Source organism: Aulostomus chinensis, chromosome 18 (genome assembly GCF_037954235.1).
Source record: "Aulostomus chinensis isolate RoL2024-O1b breed Wild chromosome 18, RoL_Achi_v1.0, whole genome shotgun sequence".
NCBI lineage: Eukaryota > Metazoa > Chordata > Actinopteri > Syngnathiformes > Aulostomidae > Aulostomus > Aulostomus chinensis.
This window is the reverse complement of record NC_141337.1, coordinates 17,006,924-17,028,390: the sequence shown is the minus strand read 5'-3', so window position 1 is coordinate 17,028,390 and position 21,467 is coordinate 17,006,924. Positions and strand designations below refer to the sequence as shown.

At 44.0% G+C, this 21,467-nt stretch overlaps 3 protein-coding genes across 3 annotated transcripts; all 3 read left to right on the top strand.

Moving 5' to 3' along the window:
- The first annotated feature begins 2,938 nt into the window (after positions 1 to 2,938).
- Positions 2,939 to 6,525, top strand: rpusd1 (RNA pseudouridine synthase domain containing 1). Its single transcript, XM_086184705.1, has 6 exons — positions 2,939 to 3,025; positions 3,793 to 4,006; positions 4,113 to 4,236; positions 4,341 to 4,443; positions 5,385 to 5,486; positions 5,581 to 6,525. The coding sequence occupies exons 2-6, from the start codon at positions 3,816 to 3,818 to the stop codon at positions 5,991 to 5,993; spliced, it is 933 nt and encodes a 310-aa protein (XP_086040831.1). The 5' UTR covers positions 2,939 to 3,025; positions 3,793 to 3,815; the 3' UTR covers positions 5,994 to 6,525.
- Positions 6,526 to 7,144: 619 nt separating this feature from the next.
- Positions 7,145 to 11,820, top strand: slc25a17 (solute carrier family 25 member 17). Its single transcript, XM_086184495.1, has 9 exons — positions 7,145 to 7,367; positions 7,619 to 7,679; positions 7,771 to 7,837; positions 7,987 to 8,138; positions 8,500 to 8,616; positions 8,729 to 8,877; positions 10,053 to 10,148; positions 10,413 to 10,498; positions 11,407 to 11,820. The coding sequence occupies exons 1-9, from the start codon at positions 7,311 to 7,313 to the stop codon at positions 11,558 to 11,560; spliced, it is 939 nt and encodes a 312-aa protein (XP_086040621.1). The 5' UTR covers positions 7,145 to 7,310; the 3' UTR covers positions 11,561 to 11,820.
- A 2,062-nt stretch (positions 11,821 to 13,882) lies between these two features.
- On the top strand, positions 13,883 to 20,464 carry znf598 (zinc finger protein 598). The gene is made up of 12 exons (XM_086183982.1): positions 13,883 to 14,281; positions 15,272 to 15,384; positions 15,601 to 15,730; positions 16,049 to 16,260; positions 16,355 to 16,572; positions 16,657 to 16,750; positions 16,881 to 17,068; positions 17,193 to 17,271; positions 17,354 to 18,207; positions 18,908 to 19,079; positions 19,168 to 19,315; positions 19,406 to 20,464. The coding sequence occupies exons 1-12, from the start codon at positions 14,108 to 14,110 to the stop codon at positions 19,724 to 19,726; spliced, it is 2,703 nt and encodes a 900-aa protein (XP_086040108.1). The 5' UTR covers positions 13,883 to 14,107; the 3' UTR covers positions 19,727 to 20,464.
- The last annotated feature ends 1,003 nt before the right edge of the window (positions 20,465 to 21,467 follow it).

Sequence of the window (21,467 nt, the reverse complement as noted above, 5' to 3'; positions counted from 1 at the left end):
GTGTGGGTTCTCTCTGGTACTCCAGCTTCCTCCCACAGTCCAAAGACATCAAGAGAGGACGAGGCTGATTGATACTCTAAATTGACTGTAGGTGTGACTGTGAGTGTGAATGGTTGTCTGTCTCTATGTGTTGGTCCTGTGATGGACTGGTGACCCGTCCAGGGTGAACCCTGCCTCTCACCTGAAGGCTGCTGGGATAGGCTCCAGCCCCACGACCCTTGACAGGATAAGTGTAAGAAAATGGATGGATGGAATTTAGCAACAAGACTGGATGAGACAGGAAGTGAAACATTATCAACTTCATTCATTATTGTGACTTTTTATCCAAACCTTTTTCAGTTGCTAACAGCTAGTGCTACAATCCTCCTAGCCTCCCCCATGAATGTACCTAAGATTGCTGAGCTAGCGTCTGGTACCCTGTGCAGCTCAAATTACGCCGTTCACATGGCACTTGATGGAGCAATGAAAGGGGAAACATTGCCTTTATTCACAAGGATGTGTACCACCAAAATGATGTTAAAACTGTAAATTGAAGCTGAAAATGCAGCACAATGTTGATTTAATTAATTTCATGATAACAGTAATAATTTGTCGCCGCCATCCTCGGCTTATCTGGTTGGTCCGGGTCCCGGGGGCAGCAGCCTCAGCAAGGAAGCCCAGACTGTCCTCTCCCCAGCCACTTCCACCAGCACTTCCAGGGGAATCCTGAGGCGTTCCCAGGCCAGCTGAGAGATATAATCCCTCCAGCGTGTCCTGGGTCGGCCCCGAGGCCTCCTCCCGGTTGGACATGCCTGGAAAACCCATCCTCACCAGATACCCTAACCACCTCAATTGAGCATGATGCTCCACGCACACCTCAGCTCTACTCTGAGTCCCTCCCAAATGACCCTATCTCTAAGGGAGAGCCCAGCCACCCTGCGGAGGAAACTCATTTTGGTCGCTTGTATTTGGGATCTTGTTCTTTTGGTCATCCCAGCCGTATGTGAAACGGCTGGGATGAACTGCCCCACCAAGAGGAGGTCGAGGCTTGATGGAGCTGAGAGGACCTCTTCATCCGCAAAAAGCAGAGACGACACCACAAAACTCGACCCCCTCCACCATCCGGCTGCGCCTAGAAATTCTGTCCGTAAAGGTTATGAAGAGAGTCCAACCCTCACTGGGAACAAGTCCAACTTACTGACGGCAACGTGAACCAGACTCTCACTCCTCTGGTAGAGAGACTGAATGGCCCTTTGTATGGAGCCATCCACCCCATACTCCTGAAGTACCCCCCACAGGGTGCTCCTGGGAACACAGTCATAAACCTTCTCCAGATCCACAAAGCACATGTGGACTGGTTGGGCAAACTCCCATGCCCCCTCCAGAACCCTAGCGAGGGAGAAGAGTTAATCCACAGCTCCATGGCTGGGACGAAAACCACATTCCTCCTCCTCGATCTGAGGTTCCTCCTCTCCAGTACCCTGGCGAAGACCTTTCCAGGGAGGCTGAGGAGTGTGATCCCCCAACAGTTGGAAGACACCCTCTGGTCCCCTTTCTTAAAGATGTGTGACCAAATCACAACTGAAGCACTTTTTGCACTTACTATGGGTTTTTCCTTCAGTCTGAATTCTTGTTTGAGTTGTACGTCGCTTTGGACAAAAGCGTCTGCTAAATAAAATTGTAGAATTGTAGATGGGGGCCACCACCCTGGGCTGCCACTTAAAAGGCATGTCCATGCAATGTTGCAGGGATTATTGCAGTAATGATTCACTTTTGGAAATTTTAAAAGTGTGGAAATGAAGAGCTGCAAAAATCTTATATTTTATTACAACAACCAAAACAAAAACAATCTTAAGTCAGGTTTGTGTTTCTTTGATCCCTTTGGTCAGGGTAGACTACTTGTCATATTTGTCTCAGCATACAACCGAATATGTAAATAACAGTACAGTTAAAAACCGATACAGCGAAGAGAACTGTCCTCCATGACTGTGTTCAGTTTTTCCAGTGTTGGCCGTCCACGTAGACGCTGTCTGATAGGAGAGACACACAGTCTCCCTCGCATCACATGCACCATCAGAGCCGGTGACCCCAGCCAGCTCAGAGTGTGGAGGTGAGCTAGAGGTGAGGGATTAGAGTCCTCCCAAATAATGAGTCGTAACCCGGAACAGAGCCGACTGACAGAGCAGAAATAGATGAAACAAATGCAAAAACATAATCCCCTGTGTGAAGTCAGAGGGCACCTTCAGGTCACATAAAATGTGCAGTAGCAGATGTTACAATCCATGATGAGGACTCTGTCCCCCCAGCCAGTAACTACCTGGTATACTTAGAGCCAAGAAATCCAGACCATTACAATGTTATCAGTTTTGTGTCATCCATCCATCCATTCATTCATTTTCTTCCACTTATTCTTTTAAGGGTCGCGGGGGGGGGGGGGGGGGCGGAGTTCACCCTGGACGGGTCACCAGTCCATCACAGGACCAACACATAGAGACAAACAACCATTCACACTCACAGTCACACCTACAGTCAATTTAGAGTATCAATCAGCCTCGTCCCCTCTTGATGTCTTTGGACTGTGGAGGAAGCTGGAGTACCAGAGAGAACCCACACAGGAACAGGGAGAACATGGAGACTCACACAGAAAGATCCCGTGATGGAGCCAGGACTTGAACCCAGAACCTACTTGCTGTAAGGTGACAGTGCTGACCACTACACCACTGTGCCACCTCTTATAAACATATTTGTAGCAAATATATTTTAAAACAATTGTAAAGATGAAATGATATTTTAATTAACAGTATCCTGGTACTTTAGATTGCAGTTTTGACCATCCAGGTAAAAAGTTTGGGCACCCATATTTTAAATATCAAAAGAATGCCTGGTATTATACTTCAGTACAGCAGGTGGTGCTGTACGCCTTTCACATTGATCAGAGCTGTGCGCCATAACAAACAAAGAAGACTCCGCGCATGCGTATTCACTTCAAGGCATCACCAGGGAATGTTTACGTGTGTGCTTCCTTGAAGATGAACTTGTACTCTCGGTATGTATACTGTACTTTCTGTTTGTACAAATAAAAAAACAAGTAGAAGACGTGTTGACATGTTTGTAAGACAGATAAGCAGAAGGTCTAGTTTGTGTTAGCATGCGGTAACTTCCGGAGCATGGATGCTAATAAGCTCAGTCGTGAGTGTCAGTGTACTGAAGCAGCCCTAGCCGGGGTGGTGTCAGTCAGCACTTGTGTCTCTGCCTTATTTGTCCCTCATTGAAAAACAAAGAAAATCTTTCTTGTAAAATTGCTGCATTGCTCAAAATTAACTATAGAAAAAATGAAAGTAATTCCAAAATAACGGAGCAGTCTGCATGATAGTTGCATTTTTCAAGTAGTACTTTCCCATTTAACTGAGTACTTTACCTATTTATATTAGTGCAGTATGATTTGTGTAAAAGTCTAATGTTATTATTGTGTAATGCTTAGAATATTGTGAATTGCAATATAATAAACAAATGGTGTCACGTGTCTATTTGTGTGTTTTTAATAAAAAAGCAGAAAAGTTAGAAATACACAAACATTCGTGCGGCACTGTTTTCAAAATAGTTTTTTCAACTAAATTAAATAAATGGTAATAACTGAAATGATTTTTTTTTAATGATAGTTATGATAGTACAAAATATCTGTTGTACTGTTAAATGATAATTTCATGCATTTCTGGATTCAGCCAAAAGTAAAGTTATCACTTCAAATCTGTTCGGTCAGTCCCTCTTGGACTGACCTGTACATGAACACTGAGAGCCTGCTTTTCTCTGCAGGGCTTTGTGACTGGTGTTTGTTCATGATGACCATGGAGCCTGCCAGCCTGGAAAGCCTTCGGGTGCTCTTCCACAGTGATGACTACATCGTAGTTGACAAACACTGGGACATCCGCATCGACAGCAAGATGTGGTACGAGAAACACACCGTGCAGACACAACTTCGGCACCGCTTCCCTCAGCTGGCAGACCCCAGCACCTATTACGGATTCAGGTGTGTAGAACACCAGCAGGATCTTACCAACAGGATTGCTTTTTTAATATGTGGCTACTAGTAGTTTGTAATATTTGATGAGCGGTAAAATGGCACCCTCCACCAGGTTCTGTCATCAGCTGGATTTCTCCACCAGTGGAGCTCTTTGCGTCGCCCTCAATAAGGCGGCAGCTGGTCAGGCTTACCGCTGCTTCAGGGACCGCACCGTCACCAAGGCCTACCTCGCTCTGGTATAGAGATCCTCTCAAGCCTTTAAATGGTGTAACAAATATATTTGCCTCGTATGACTAAATAGATGTTAAACAGCTAAAGATACATCTTCTGTGCTCTTAAGGTACGTGGCTGGATGGAGAGAGAGACGCAAACTCTGGACTTTTCTATTGGAAAGAACTCTTCAGAGGGCAAAACACATATGATGTGTATAGAAGGAACAGAAGGTATCTGAAGTGTGTGTGTGTGTGTGTGTGTGTGTGTGTGTGTGTGTGTGTGTGTGTGTGTGTGTTTAAAGCACAACTGTTAGAATCACTGGTCATGTTGACATGTATATTATTATTCCACAATTCATCAGAAAATCCAGCAGGTTACAACATTGTGGCACAAGATCTCTTGTCTGTTTGTGCACAAATCAACGAATGTATTCATATTTTGTAAGTATTTTTTATTGACTTTTAGCTACAAGCATTTCTACAGCACTCTTTGTGCAAGTTTGGTACAGATCTCAGAACAGTCCTTTCAAAATGAAACACATACAGACAGAACGAAATAGCACCGGATAAAGATAAAAGGGACCTATGTACAAGAGTAGTGTTTTCTACATAATAAACAATATGGAAATGTAATCGGGCCAATGGGGCATTACGTATTCAGCTCATTTTTCCCAGTGTGAGATGAATTGCTTCAGTTTATGATAGACAAATGCCGTTATCACTTCCATATCGTAATCGTCTCCTGTAATTTCAGTCCATCCAGGCTGTTCCAAGCTGTATAACTCATCTAACTTCCTGATATATATTCAGTGTCTTATTACTCATTAACATGTCAAATGAGGTAACAAAACAATCGAATAAGCTTTTATATCATGTACTTTACTTTCCTTAACCCATATTTCCAAGAAATTATAACTGACAAGTCTTAGAGTGTGTCGGATAAGCCTGCATGTGAAGATTATTGGTGGAAAATGAATTTTCCTCAACTATGTAAATAGCTTAGTTGGAATATTAGTGTTTTTGGAATAAGGGCAAAAACAGGAATAATAGTTGAATGCTAAGCGGCAGCCAATGTTGTCTGTGTGTCTTTGTTGGGTTAGATGAGCCCTTCATATCTACTTAGGGGCCTGGTTCTCCGCACGTCTTGCTCATCTTCTTGTTCAACTCGTCAGGTTGTGAGAACCCCAAACCTTGTCAGACGGAGCTGACAGTGCTGGAGTTTGGCTTGTATGATGAAGAACCCGTCACCAAGGTTCTGCTGCAACCCCTCACTGGTAAAACACTCATTTATTGTTTTTCACACGAAAGAAAGATGATGTGACACTAAATATTTTTGCCCATACCCTCATTTCTGTCTGTCCCCCCAAGGCCGGACTCACCAATTAAGGGTCCACTGCAGTGCCATAGGACACCCAATCGTCGGGGACTTCACCTACAGCTCAGGAGCAGACGACACCCCCTTCCGAATGATGCTCCACGCACACCTCCTCCACATTCCTCTTGAACCACAACCCCTGCTTGTCTGTGCAGGAGACCCCTTTCTCCCCACTGTGGATCCCAAATGGCTCCCGCAGCGCTCGTTACAGACACTGAAGGCCACAGTGGACACCCTGCTGGAGCAGAGGGTGGAGGAGGGAAGAAGACTGAAAGAGGAGAGAGCGAAACAGCGGCAGGTGGAGGAGAAGGAGAAGAGGAAAGGAAGCAGCAGGCAGAGGATGGTGGAGAACGAGGAGGAGAGGAGGCAGTGTCAGGAGTGGCTGAGTGAATGGGCGGGAGACTGATGGAGACTCTAATTTTCGTTTATTTTAGCTGTTAATTTATTGAAGCCATGTTGACCAGCGCCAATCCCCTCACTAATAACCACACTTTGAAAAAAACTTGTGTGAACATGACATCTTTAAAAAAAACCTGATCTAACTGGGAGCTGCACACTACCATTTCCCATGTGGCAGCGTCATTGCTAAAGCAAGAGTTCATGTTGATGTGTCATTAACTTTTTCTCTCCCGACATGTGAAGTCAAGCCATATGAAGTTTTGTTTGTAACTTCTCTATCGCAAATTTGAACTAACAAAATGGTCGTTTGGGGATTTGTGTAGATGCACTTAATGTGAGTTTTATCTATGGAAATGTTGGTAAGCTCATAATTTAAGACATCTAAATGGAATCCCATATAAAAGCTGAGAGCAAACTGCACCGTATTCTTTTGTACATTTTAACATATATGTGTATGAACAGTGTCCACTTACTGCCTTTGTCTTGTCACTTATCTATTATTTTACAACTTTGACATTAATTAAAAAAATATAATTCAAGCTCTGTGTGTGCCATTGTCATACGGCATGACTGACAAGTGTAATTGCATCTTTTTTCTGGTATTTTTGACAAAAACTTTTTTCTTAAATCCTATAGATCAAAGTGAAAGTCAGTAACCTAACATGGGGCTGGTGTACGGTTGTAGGAAAATGAATGAACCAATGTTGATGCTTATTCTCATTTTATGTGTCTTGAGTGATTCAGATATGCAAAACAAGCATATAAGAGAGTTTGTATGCCACCTTTTTCTAAAAAAGAAAAAAATTGCCTGCTTAAAATTCATATCACCTGGCTGAATTCATTTGTATGCTAATTTGTTGTGTGTTTGTGCTATTTTGGCATCAAACCTGTAGGTGCTATTCAAGGAACTACAAGATTTGAGGCCAAATTTGACCTCTTTAAGTGTCACAAAACCAACATAAAAAATGGAAACATCTTTATTTATTTTGGAACCCCCAAGAGTGAAGATAGGATTATCTGCATCCTCTTTTTTTCTATTTTTTTCGCTGATTCTAGCAGACATTTTTGTAATAAAATGATGTGAATTATAAACATATCACATAGAATAGCTTTAACTTGGAAGAGCACTCCATTACCCACAATACCTTGCCGCCGTCTTCCACACAAACAGTGCGCTGCTAGGAAGCGGACGGCAGCTACAATCTGAATGAGATGTCAACAGTTCCTCTGTTTTAGACAGAGGAGTACAAATAATTGTTCATTCGCTATATTGTCATTTAACTAGAGTTTTGACGCTTTTATTGAATAAAAAGGAGCGGTCAACATGAGCTTCGAGGTCTTCTCGTATGAGAGCTTGGTTCATGCTGTGTCGGGAGCAGTGGTAAGTTAGTTTAACTTCTGTCGTTAACAGCATATTTGGAGGCTGTTATAGTTCGAGCTAATGAACAAAGCTATTGCTAGCACCTAGTATTGGGCTTCATAAGCTACCGTACCTGCCCGCACGGCTCAGTCGGGAAAATGCACTAAACTCTTAATGTTTTTGGCGCTACATGAGCTCGTTAGCTTGTCTAATGGGAATTAACCCACACGGAACAACAAAGTCGAGCCAAGAATGCCTGTGGCTTGTTTCAGGGCAGTGTGACTGCTATGACCGTGTTCTTCCCCCTGGACACTGCCAGACTGAGGCTCCAAGGTAAGAGCACGTAGCGATGCTGTATTATTTGCAACAATTGTAGCCACAAATGTAACATTTTAAATTACCAGCTGCCATGTCTGTGTCCTAGTGGATGAGAAGAGGAAGGCCAAATCAGCTCCAGTCATTCTGGCAGAAATTATTAAAGAGGAAGGACTGTGAGTGATATTTGAACCTCCAGCGCCTGCCAGGAAATCAGTGTTTTAGTGCATTAACGACTAAAAATTACTACTAAAAAAACCAAAAACCCTCAGATATGAGTGGAAGTGCTCTGCAGCGTGTACCTGTGTTTTGTGCCCTGCTGCAGGCTCGCTCCCTACAGAGGCTGGTTCCCAGTCATCTGCAGCCTATGCTGCTCCAACTTTGTCTACTTCTACTCCTTCCACAGCCTGAAGGCCAACTGGCTGAAGGGCCGTCAGTCAGCGCCCAGTACGGACTTGATCATCGGAATAGTTGCAGGTGAGATGTCTCAGCCTTTTCACTCCTGACCTTTTTTTGTATGCAGCTGGTAGCATTATCCTCACTTCCTCTTTCTCGGCAAAAACAACTGGTAAGAGCCACCATTTCTGCAAGCTTTCTGCAGTACTGCAGTCACAATCTTGGTCTCCTCTTCTTACTCAAATGATGTATGACGTAAACCACCCAGACTTCCCGGAAATGGTGCGTTAACAGCAATAAAATGCTTTCATAATAGCAACAACAATCTGCAGATATATTGTTTTACATGTTCCTTTTATCACACTAGAAAGAGAATACCAATGTAAATGTAGAAACTAGTGATATCGGGTTTGATTGTTCAACCGGGTCTTTGTCTCAACAGGAGTAGTTAATGTTCTGGTAACCACTCCTTTGTGGGTGGTGAACACCCGACTGAAACTTCAGGGTTCCAAGTTTTGCAACACAGACATACATCCCACCAACTACTCTGGCATTTTGGGTAAATGAAGTCTGATCCTACTCTTTGTGTCTTGATGTTATTAATCACACTCTAGTGTCTGTCTTCGCCTCTCAAAATAACAATGTGGGCTTTTTCACTTGTGTTTTGTCAGACGCTTTTGTCCAGATCATCCGTGACGAGGGTGTGAGAGCGCTGTGGAACGGCACCTTCCCCTCCCTGCTGCTGGTGCTAAACCCTGCCATCCAGTTCATGATTTATGAAGGTCTGAAGAGGCAACTGAGGAGAGGAGTTCCCAGGGAGGTGAGATAGCAACTTTTCTGCTTATGTCTTTAAATCCATAGTTAGCATTTTAGCCATTATCTTTGCTAAAATTACCTTTGAATGCATTAAAGGAACTCATGTACTTGTAGCTCAGCAACAGTGACCTCTGCTGGCCTATGTGGTTATTACAGGTTGCTGTCATATACAGACAGGCAACAAATTAAAGGGAAACCTGAAGTGAGACCCCAAATAAACGCAGATGCTTCTATGCACTGAATCACTGAGCGATAAGATGACAACAAAAATGAATTCATACATTTCTTCATTTGTTTCATGGGAATTCGGGTCCAAAATAAATTGAAATTATTTGCATATCACAACAGGGCCTTCTGCGATTTGAAAATTGCAGGATTTGTTTAAATTACATGCCAAAAAAACCCCCAAACATTTTAAATCCAATATTGTGGTGGCATACTGTGTACAAATTATAAATTCCACAGACTTAAAAAAAAAAAAAACTGTCAACAAATAAATCCCCCATTTAGTTCCTGATGTCATGTATTCACTCCAACCCCACCCATGCTGAAGCTACTCGTTCTACAGCGATATGAAGTCACTAAATAAACAATGTCTTCTAGAAGAATGTCATCCATCCCTATGGAATCTACGCCACAGTGTCTTGAAGCTGCTCGTTCCATTGTTTTTTTTCCTTTAATTTGTCACCCATCTGTTTGTCAGTAGGGAGAGTGCCAACGTTCAAACGCGAGATAAGAGACTTTTGTGTATTTGTTATCAATTGTCGAGTTAAATCCAAGTGTCAAAAGTAAAAGATATTGTGTGTTGTGGTAAATCAGGAATGAAGATGTAAAGGAGAGGGGTTACTTCAGGTCAGCGCTTTGTCCAAACACATCAGTGGAAAAATGGTGGTTCTGCTCTCGCGGCTCATGTGAGGCTTAAGACGGAGCGCAGACACGGATGGAACCAGACAGTTGGAGTGAGCGTGGGGATGGTTCCTCACACCACTTGCCTGTTTGATATTTTCAAGGGCAAAATATTCTAGCTAGGGACATTCTGATAGTCAGGGTTAATGAAAGAAAGAGGTTTCCTTGGTTGACTTTACCTTTGAAACCCTTCAGAGAAGTACACCCTTCAGACCCAGAGGCTTCTGCTGCAGCAAAATGTAACTTATTTTGTCCGTCCGTCCGTCCCCCCAGCTGTCATCCGTGGAGGTCTTCATAATCAGCGCTGTTGCCAAAGCTGTCGCTACCACTGTTACCTACCCCCTGCAGACTATACAGTCCATCCTGAGGGTAGGTTGTGTGCCTGTCATTCACATGTGGAGAGCTGAGGTTGACCAGAATTCACAATTTAAATGTCTGGTCACAGTCCCTCCCACCCCCACAGATCCAGCACAACTGGTCAAAACAAAAAATATATATCAATTTCATATTTTCCTACAGATTGAAAGCATATTCCATAATGTAATTGGAAATATATTATAATTGCCGATGCTTTAAGGTAATGTGTAATTTAATTTTCTCTCTTCTTTTTTTCATTCCTCTTAACCACCACAGTTTGGTCAATTCAGCGAATCCACAGACAAGTCAAGACTGCTGTCCAGCCTCAGGACAGTCAAGAGTCTTCTGGCCAACAGAGTCCGGTGGGTGGAGCGACAGGAGGGCAGGTCACATGTTGAGTGTGGCAGTTGAAATTGTGAGCAAACGCAGCGGGAGCCGTTCAAAGCTGCCGCTGCGTTTGTTGGGTATCCCGGTTGGTCACGTTCACGCCCGCTTACAGAACCACGTACTGAAACAGACAGTGATTTTTCGTGACACCATTAACGAAGGTGACACGTGGTCACATGTTCATCACACCGTGTGTGCTACTGCACTGAGACCCAGAGAAGGAGGTCGGGGACATTATTTAGGTTTTATAACTCAGGTTTCCACGGTCAGAAAAAGGCAAGGTAACGCTGTGCTGTAGTTGAACAGGTTTATACAAAACCACAGCAGCCTCTCTACTCTGACCACGTGATGTTTGTTTACAATGACAGGTGCACTTGACGAAGCTAAACGCCTAATTTGATGCAACCCCCCCCCCCACCCCCCAGAACTTCATGGAGTCCACCTGAGTGTGAAAACCACCTTAGTCTGTTGCTCAATTTCATATAAAACACATTTGAACATGCAGAGCTTTCAAGTTGCAGTTGTTTTAAATGTGAAAACCACCAACAGCGATGGTATTAAAGGAGCCCAAGTCTGGTTTTAGCTAAAAGACATAGATTCCTTGTATTTATAGTCAGATGGAGAAGATTACAGTTGGTAAATTTAAGGATAATTCATCTGGCTTAGAATTGGTCTTTTAGTCTTAATTTGACAAACTAAGACAAAGAATTTGAAAATCTAAGCCTGAACAAACGGATCTGACTCTTAAATTTGTATCAGGACAGTGAAACTTGTAGAATGCAGTTAGATAAACTGGAAAATATCTGATGTACTATCTGTGTGTGTAACTATTAACAACCCCTTCAGTCTAACTGACATGTAACATGTTGGTGTCCTGCTGTAGGAAGTACGGTGTTCTGGGCGTGTTTAAAGGCCTGGAGGCCAAGCTGCTGCAGACGGTGCTGACGGCTGCACTCATGTTCCTTCTCTATGAGAAGATCGCCAGCTGCACCTTCAGAGTCATGGGACTGAACCCCGTCCACTCTAAGAGACACTAACGTCACCACTATGGACCCGCTGTTTTCACGCAAACATAAATGTGTAACTGTGATGTCATCATGCAAATAAAGCCCTCGACTCTAGGACCCGTAAATCCAACAAGTCTACAGTTTAGAATACGCTAGGTTGATCTAACGTGAAGTTCAAGCAAAAATCCTTTCATCATGGGATTAAAACCTTGTTGCCAGCAGTTATGAATTAAAAATTCCTGTGCTGTCAAAAATATAGATTGTAAGCACATTTTAATGCAGTTTTTTAATTTCTAGGGGATTCCTGCATCCAAATGTTGACAACATTTTGGCCAGTGATTCACTTTTTTAGGGAAATAGACACAGATAATCCAAACTGAGGTGGCGAAAGTAGCAACCAGGAAAACCATTATTGGCAAACACACGAATGACCCGCTTTGTCAAAGACGAACGTGGAAGAAAGAACAATGAATTAATAAGTCGTTGACAGTTTTTATGCCAGTAACCAGCTGGGAAACTGATTCCTCAGTGGAGACTGATGTTACTTTCCCTTTCCATCAAGTCTTGAGTTCTGGAAATGAAAACTTAGTTCCTTTCCCACAAAGTGAATGCTCACATCCAGTAAACCTAAGTGTTGTGAGTCATTTCTCACTTTGGTCCATTGATCGTCCGATTCATTGTCTTCCCTTGGGATTTGATGTATAAAACAAAATGGCACACGTTTATGCGAACCGCAGAATAAAATATTCATGTGCTTGAAAAAGACAGTTTCCGTCCATGATTTTGTATTTGTGGTATCCCAGCGAACCCCTGCTTGAGCTTGAAAAATGTACATGTCAGTAATTACATACTTAAGGTTAAACTAGATCACATAAAAAGGTCCATTTTATACCTAATGAGCACTTTTTCTTGAGCGCTGTCCTGATACACTTTATTACATCGAAAAAAATCAACTCCACAGTTGATTAACTTCATGAATAAAATCAGAGGTAAAACTTCTGAGGAATATCTAAATTCTATACAAAGTATTCACAAAAGTGGAAGATGAATTCTGTATTATAGAAATTATCCAATCAAAACGCTCTCTGACATCACTGGGAATAATTTCAAGTCAGGCGATTTTTGTTTTTTGTTTTTTTCCACCGGAGGTCCTGGAGTCCCTCACCAAGTGCCTTGCTCTTTCATAGATGTTGTGCTGGTCACTTGTTTAAGCACAACTTCTCACCTAAAAATTATTTTTTGGAATGAAAATAAGATTAAATACAAGATTAAGATGACATGAGAGAATACAGCTCTTTCGTGTGCATATCCATGAATCCCCTGTGCTGCAAGAGCAATACGTCGTCGTTTTTTGATGTGATTCCCGATGGAGCTTTAAAACTTAAATCGTCCGCTCCCAAAAGAGTGTATGACACATTACTTTATCCCAAACACCTTTTCTGATTGACTCTGACTGCTCCTCCATAAGCAGCGAGGCTTCAAACAAGGGAACGGGAACTTTATCTTGGTCACGACTCCTTTGAAAACATCAGTTTGAAAGAGTCATGACTGATAGCAAGGACATATTTGATTCCCAAGATGAGGGAGGTCTCATTTAAAAAGTAGGCACAAAGTGTCACTCAGTTTTTAATTAGTGTTTTAAAGTATTTCCAATCAAAAGATAAGAAATGGGTTAATTAGTAATGTGTGTTTCGTAAAAGTCGTGATGAAACAGACACATCTCCTCTGGATTGTCTTCCACTGAAGACGGATTTATTTCAGTTGGTGTGGAAAAGAGCGATCATCTCAGATAATATACATCGTAAATGTCATAGTAAATATTTCATCAGCACCAGCAAATCGAAAGCCAATTCTAAGCTTGTTTTAGACCAACTGACAGTCTAACGAATGAACTGCGCATTGGAGAGTACATCAAGAATCAAAGGCATTGGAGCTTGTATGTCATCACATACGCGTCGCATCACCATAAACGTTGTCAACTCCCCTCTTCATTAATGATTTAACCTTTCCAGGTATATTTTTCTGACTCTATCGCTCAAACTGAATTGTTGAATAAAGTTCGGAGAAACTGGCAAAAAAAAAATTGGACAATACATTGCTTTTGTTAGACGTATGGAGAACGCTGAATTTTACTCTATCTCAGCTTTCAGACTTTGATCCCAATGTTTATTTTTCAACATGATCGCTCAAACGGGTGCATTATCACGAAAACTGATGTTCGTTTTTGTTTCAGTTACGGCGAAACGTCACAGCGCTACTAAATCACTTCGCTCGCCCCCGGCCTTGCTTACCTGTGCATTTGGGCACAACTTCCAACAAGCCAGCGCTCCTACATAAACCCGCACACACGTGGAACCGCCGGGGTCGATGGCGCAACTCTACACACGTGTGGTCCGCAGAACTTTCTGTACAGCCAATGGTGACAGGTCCATCCCTATGCTATACAAATCGAAGACAGTACAGTCAAATTACGCGTCAGCAACCCGGACTTTCACAATTACGTAAGCACTTCAAGCAGGAGGCAGCGGCTCTCTCTAACAACAAATAGCACTGGATCATTTGTGCCTTTCTATCATCATGGCTTCAACAGTCCCGAAGGAAACTGAGCCGCATTGTGTTCTCTGCTGTCAAGATGTCGACATCTTCGCCTTCGGAAAATGTGATCACCCAGTGTGCTACCGCTGCTCCACCAAGATGAGGGTGCTGTGCGAGCAGAAGTACTGTGCCGTCTGCCGTGTGGAACTGGACAAGGTGAGTGGTAATCCGCCACTGTGCCCCGAGGATGACGACCGGTGGTGCTAGCTAGGCCGCGTCATCGTGGGAGTTCGAAAAGTCAGCTGAATAACGGTGTAGTTGATAAATACTTAACTGGAATAACTGTAAGGTAAACTCACTGCTTGTAGGACAAATGCACTGACCAATGTAGCCTGTCAAGCACCCTGATCACTTTTTTTCTTAGATGTCGTTAGCTTAGTTAACTCATATACTGTTAGCCGAACTAGCGTAAGTTAGCTCTATCTAGCTAGCAACGTCCCGCTGTCCAAACTGACAGCGTCCTAGTGACACTGATTGTTAGTAATGTCATTACCCATGTGTGGTTTGTTGAAGCGGGACTTATAAGCTGTCACCTCTCAAGATAACCAGCTTAAGCCCACTTTAATGCTACAACCGTGCCGGTTAGCAACGTGGGTATTTATTCTTGTAGCTTTCTTTTGTGGAATCCAGCGCTTAAGCTAGCTAATATAAGTGCTGTGTGTCTGCCAGTCACACCATTCTTGTGGAAAATAATTCCCCTCTAAAATTGGTAGCTAACTGGACTTTAGCCAACTTTACAACTCAGCTGGACAGTGTCATACCAACCAGGGCCTGTCTACACACCCTCCCTTCTAAACAACATTTGCTGTCATCGGCTTGACGATATACCTGGTTATTGGGGAGTCCTTTTATTCTTAACCACTGCTATAGCTGGATTTTTTGGAATTATATGATGGTATTGCAACACATCTCAAGTGACTGGTAGTATAAGGTGAGGACATTCCTCACTCAGCACATTACATAAGGACTTTGATAGTTGTTGTCTTTCACCAGGAGAAATGAGGAGCACAGTGTTTTCTTGTGCGGTGCCTCTTAATGTAAATGTCATACATATTTCCCTCGGGAGTGTTACAGCTTAATCTTACATTTCCTAAAGAGTGGCTGTAAGACACCATTCTTATTTCCTGACTGTGCTTTGGTTCCCAGGTGGTGTTTGTGAAAAGACCAGAAGCCTTTTCATCTCTGCCCCACCAGCAGTTTCCCTGTGACAAGAAGCATGACATCTATTTTGGTGATGAGAAGATCTATGCCCAGTACAGGTCAGATGTGTTCACTGGATGTGACTTTAACAATTCAAACTGAAGAAGCTACATTTTTGCTTAAAAAAACAAAAACAAACCATGATTGTCATCGTATTCCTCAGTAATTTCACTGTCTTAATCTCAGTTGGTCTAAACTTGGCTTTTAGTTTGATAGGTTTGTGGTTGTGTTAGCTGGCACCTGGCTGATTCTTCCCGCTGGGTGTGTTTTATCAGGCGTCTGCTGTTGCCAGAGTGCCCTCGCTGCTCAGAGGCGAAAGTCTTCTCCATGTTTGAGGAGCTGGAGCATCACATGAGGAAGGTGCACGAGCTCTTCTGTTGCAAGCTCTGCATGAAGCATCTAAAGGTACAGTGCAGCATAACACGAGCAGCTGAAAAGTGTTTCGGGTTTGGGAAATTAAAAATGATACCGTAAACTGGTTTAACATCGCCGAGAAGGCGGTCAACTCGTTTTAGAATGATCAGTACATCGATTGGAGGTTTCGCCTCATGTACAGCCTTGTCAATAATGATGAACTGCATTGGGGATTTTATCTGAGGAACATTCGAAACTATCAGCTCTCCAGTGCAATCTGCCAGGAAATTAGTGAACATCTTAATAGAAACGTTGCAGAAATCATTGCAAACTACGAGTTGTGTCCTTCATCTCTCCCGTTATTTCTAGGTCTTTTCCTACGAGCGGAAGTGGTACAACCGTAAGGAACTCGCGCATCATCGAGCGCATGGAGATCCAGACGACACCAGTCACCGAGGTCATCCGCTCTGCAAGTTCTGTGATGATCGTTACCTTGACAATGATGAGCTGCTGAAACACTTGCGAAAGGACCATTACTTCTGCCATTTCTGTGACGCTGACGGTTCTCAGGAATACTACAGGTGTGACATTCATGCAGGAACCACATTTGGGTTGTTCTCTTGCTCGCGTTGAACCGGAAACCAGATTTTTTTTTTTTTTTTTTTGACCCTACAGTGATTACCAGTACTTGAGCGAGCACTTCAGGAAGAGTCACTATCTGTGCGAGGAAGGTCAGTGCGCCACGGAGCAGTTTACCCACGCGTTCCGCACCCAGATTGACTACAAGGCTCACAAGGCAGCAGCACACAGCAAGAGTCGAGCTGAGGCGCGACAGAACCGCCACATCGACCTGCAGTTCACCCTGGCGCCGAGACAACAGAGAAGAAACGAAGGTTGGTTTATTGCCATTGCACTTATTATCGTAGTATGGTTTTGATTTGGAGATTGCTATTGTGAAGTAAGACGTGTCTCTTCAGGTCTGGTGACTGGTGAGGATTATGAGGAAGTCCGTCACAACCGAGGAGGAAGAGGAAGGCCACAAGGGGGACAGAAGAGCTGGAGGTACTCCCGGTGAGTCCAGGCATTGAGTTGCGGGGCGACTGTTCAGCACTAATAATTTGAATTCCTATTCCAGTGTAATTCCAGGCAAACGTGATATCATTATTATTTTTTTCTATAATATTCATGCTCGTCCATACAGGGAGGAAGAGGACAGGGTGGTGGCAGCTGCTGTGAGGGCGTCCTTGGCGATGCGGAGACAAGAGGAGAGAGGTGCAGTGCTGGAGAGGAGCGCTCCCAAACACTGCAGGGAGGAGAGGGCGGAGAGAGCAGAGCCTGAGGAGCCCAGACACAGGATTGGTCATGCTAAACTGACACACAAACCTCCAGGTAGAGACGTTAAACATCTATTTTAAGTTAGTTTTTGTACCATTTGATGTAGCTGCCTTGTTTTCAGCGCGGTTTGCAGAAATGACAGCAGTTTCAACGTATTCATTGTGCCCTGTTTTCCAAGTGAGGACCATGAACAGTCCTATTCCAGGAGAGGAAGAAGACGATTTCCCAGCTTTAGGGGCCACCGCTGCTGCAGCCATGTAATGTTTAACACACAGCACACATTGAAGTCTTCACATTGCAGTTGAGTATGCTGAGTTGTTGCTGTGTGTGTCCCCTCAGTGTGAAGCCAGCTCCTCCTCCAGTGACAGCAGCCCGCAACGCCCTGAATGAAGATGACTTCCCCAGCTTGTCAGACGTTAAAGTCGCAGCCCCCATGACCCCAGCCTACTCTACCCAACGCAACAAGTCTTCCTCCTTCCAAGAGGAAGATTTCCCTGCTCTTGTGTCCAAAATCCGGCCCCTCAAGACCGCAGCAGGCACCAACTCCGCGTGGTCCAACCATACCACTAAAACCACCACCCATCCTGCTCCTTCCTTCAGACCTCCCCCCTCGGTCTCCTCTGGCCCTCAGCGCCTCTCCTCCTCTAACTTTTCATCTTCGAAGAGAACAAAGAAAGTAGGGGAGAATGGGAAAACCATGTCAACACCCTCCCCTCCTTCTTCAGGTGATGAAAGTGGAGGACTGACACAGCAGCAGTTCCGCACGGTGCCCACCATGTTGGACATCTCCTCTCTGCTCACTGTGAAAGGCCACAACAGCAAACCTTCACCTGCGACCTCCACCCTTCCAACCCCAACCCCAAACACTGATCTCTCTACCTCTAAAGCCAACAAGAAGAAAAAACAGCAGAAGAAGAAACAACAGAAGACCACCGTTGATCCCCCAACGTCTGTGTCTTCAGGGTCGGTGACGGCAGCTGTAAATACAGCCTCAGTGGAAACGGCAGCACAAAAGGAGAACGTTCCAGAGAGAACCAGGAACAAATCACCGTCTAGCGGAGTGGCTAATGGTTTCCTGGAGAAATCACCACCCACCAGCAAGAAGACAACCACGGTTTCACAGAAGTCCAACAGAGACCCGCCTCCTGACGAGGAGGAAGACTTCCCTGTCCTGACCAAGAAACCACCCCCAGGTAATCCAGAGTGCTGATTTTATCCCGCCATTGAATTAGCCACCAAACATTAGCTGGAAGGCTTGCAGACATATGTAATAAACATGGGAATGAGCTGCCTTAGTTAATATTACTTGCACTTTCATTTAGAATGAAATGGCAGAAAATGGCTATAACCATTTCATCATTTAAAAAAAGTTGATCGTACAATGGAAAAATAAATCCATCCACCTTTTTAAATTGGTGTCCTACCATCTCAGCTTTCACCACGACATTCTGCCTCCCAACAGGTGGAAATCTAGAGCACTGAAGCTGTATCCACAGAAACAGTTAGTCGGGATGGATCGAATACTCATTAGATGTAAAAAAAAATAAAAAATCAAAGAATTATGTGACTTAATTGTATGGAAACTTCAAAATGGATTTTCAGTTGGTGTGCCCTCTACTGGTTGAGTTGATAAGACGGCCTACCTGTTCAATGTTTTACTCTGCTTCAGTCCTAGATGGCCCTGACGCCACGTTACACCACAACACAAGTTAATAAGTATCTGTACAGGAAGTCTTAAAATTTGGATCTCTTCTGTGTGTGGGGGTGAGCCGCCGTGATTTATCAGTCAGGATTAAAGAGTTCTTTTTTAGCGGCCTGTTTCACCTGTTGCCCATATATGGAGTGGCGCATCCTCTAGTTGGTAAGGGATCTGTCACACTGTTTGTCACTCAGGGTTCAAGACCTCCTTCCCTACGAAGGCCTCGGCTCCTGCTGCTGCTCCACTCACGACCATGCCCCCACCTCCACCTGGCCTGGGGACCTCTGCCACTAAACCTCCCCCAGGTTTCACTGGGATCCCCCTCAACTGTAACGTGGTGGAGCCCACTCCCTCTGCAGCTGACCCGTGAGCCAAGCCCCCTTCTTTGACATCTGTTATTTATCCTCTTGGTGCTGCTACATGTCTATTTGTATGTTTGATTGTCCTCTTTCAGGCCCCCCAAGGTGTCAGGCAGTAGTTACCTGGTACCAAAGAACTTCCATCAGAGGAACCTGGAGCTGATCCAGTCCATTAGAAAATACCTCAACAATGACGAGTCCATGTTCAATCAGTTCAAAAACTACTCTGCACAGTTCAGACAGGTACTCAGGAGCACTGAACTGATCCTAAAACGATGCCGTCAGAAACCTGCTGTAACTGCACCCTGTGCTGTGTGTATCTGTTGTCCCCAGGGTGTCATATCAGCGGCCCAGTATCACCACAGCTGCAGGGACCTGCTCGGAGACAACTTCAGCCACATCTTCAATGAGCTCTTGGTGCTTTTACCAGACGCTGGCAAGCAGCAGGAGCTCCTGGCCGCTCACAGTGACTGCTTGGCCCTTGAGGAACAGTCGGGGGCTAACACAAATGCAGCGGCCGAGCTAGACTGCTGCGTGTGCCCCGTCTGTAGACAGGTATTAGCCCCCAAAGACTTCAATTCCCACAAAACCCTGCACATCAGGGAGAGCGAGGAGTTCCCCTCCTTGCAGTCGATTAGCCGTATCATTAGCTAGCCTTTGGCACGCCCTCCTCCACTTTTTGCCTCCTTTACTCGCTGGGCAGATGTTTGATTACTCTCGCAGGTCATCAACAGCTCGTCAGTGCGGAAATTGGCGCCCAGAGGTGGATGAGCCTTGACGGTTTGCTTTCTGATGGCGACTCCTTGAAAGTGTTGCGTAAATGGTTTTACAGATTTGGCACACGTGTTTGCCCCCCATCTCAACTTGTTTCAACTGGGACGGCTCCAGCTGGCACTGGCTTTGGCAGCATGTAACCAGAACTGTTGATTTACTGAAAGAGGAGGCGCTCGAGCTTTACTTGAAAAATGCATCGCTCCCTGAAGTCAAACAACTACAATGATTTACAGTTCTAATTTGCTCTGTGCTTTCAATTTAACATCAGAGTGGATCGTGTACAAGTTGGTGAAGTAACAAAATAAAAGCAAACATTTTCACATTGGAACTGTTGAGCACCATATTTATTTTAATAAGCTTTTATTAATTGTTTAATTTTGTAGAGGAAGGCTTTGTTCTCTGTCAGTGACAGGAAGTGAGACACATCGGGAATTGGAACAAACTTTATTTCACAGTTTGAATGTCTTTCATTTCATTTTTTCTTTTTTAAATTCTTTTCAAATGATTCACTTCTTAATTTTCATGTCTTTATTGATTGATTTACTAAATTTGAGCCATGCTGGACAAAGTTTGTATTCCTTCACATGGGAACTAAGTGGAATAAACAAGTGAACCACATGTGCTTGTATTCTCCACAGTGATGTACACATTACATGTCGAGGGCTGGTGGTCAAACGAGCCTTTTCATGTCCGTCCCCAGGTTTCAAGTGTGTATGTATTTTGTCATAATTGCACCACTTTCACAACGCACAAAACATAAGCATTCCAAACACGACACAAATAAAACTGCAAAACACTGGTGGCGAGTCGTGGCAGGAACCGGTTACATCCATGCACGTGATGTGTTCTCTCTCAGGACCTTCAGCTTGCGACGCTGTGTGTGTGTGTGTGTGTATTGTCTATTCGTCATACAGCAGCTCTATTTTCTGTCTGTCTCTAATAAAGCCGTTTCAGCAGCGATGTGTTGCTGTGGTTTTGTACTGTGGGGTCAGATTTAAGTACTCTGACCGCTACTCTGTACTTAATGAAAATGACACTGTTTGCTTTTCTAAGAAGGCCGTCGGCTAAAATATCCACCTTATTTTTCTGCATTTAATTTTTTGTACTTTTCAGAATTACCGCTTCACCCCCTCCCCCTTTATTCCTGGTCAGACTTGCACCATTAAGTCTTCCATTCCTTGAGCACAGGCTTGCAAATCAGTGCAAACAAATTTTGGAAATTTCTTTTGGAAGAATACTCAAACCTTTTTCATCTTCCAGAAATATTGCATGCGCTGAATCAGAAGCCAGCGTGGCTTCAAACGCGGCGCTAGATGGGACCTGTTGATACCAGTATGACAGAAGGTCAAGGTCACGGTGGCGTCCGACTGGCTGACGGTTCGATGGTTTAAGGTGGTCACACATTTAATCTGACACAAACAGGCAGTCCAAAACACGTTTTCTTTATTGGAGTGACGGTCCGACTGCAGTCCAAAGACATTCAGGTAATAGTGACACACTTCTCCTTACACAATGTTTTTACACTGAAGAGGTCAAACACCCTTAGAACAAGAAACTCAGAAGAAATAATGTCAAAGGGGAGGCACGCGAAATTCAATGTTTACTCGTTTGTCAGTCGATG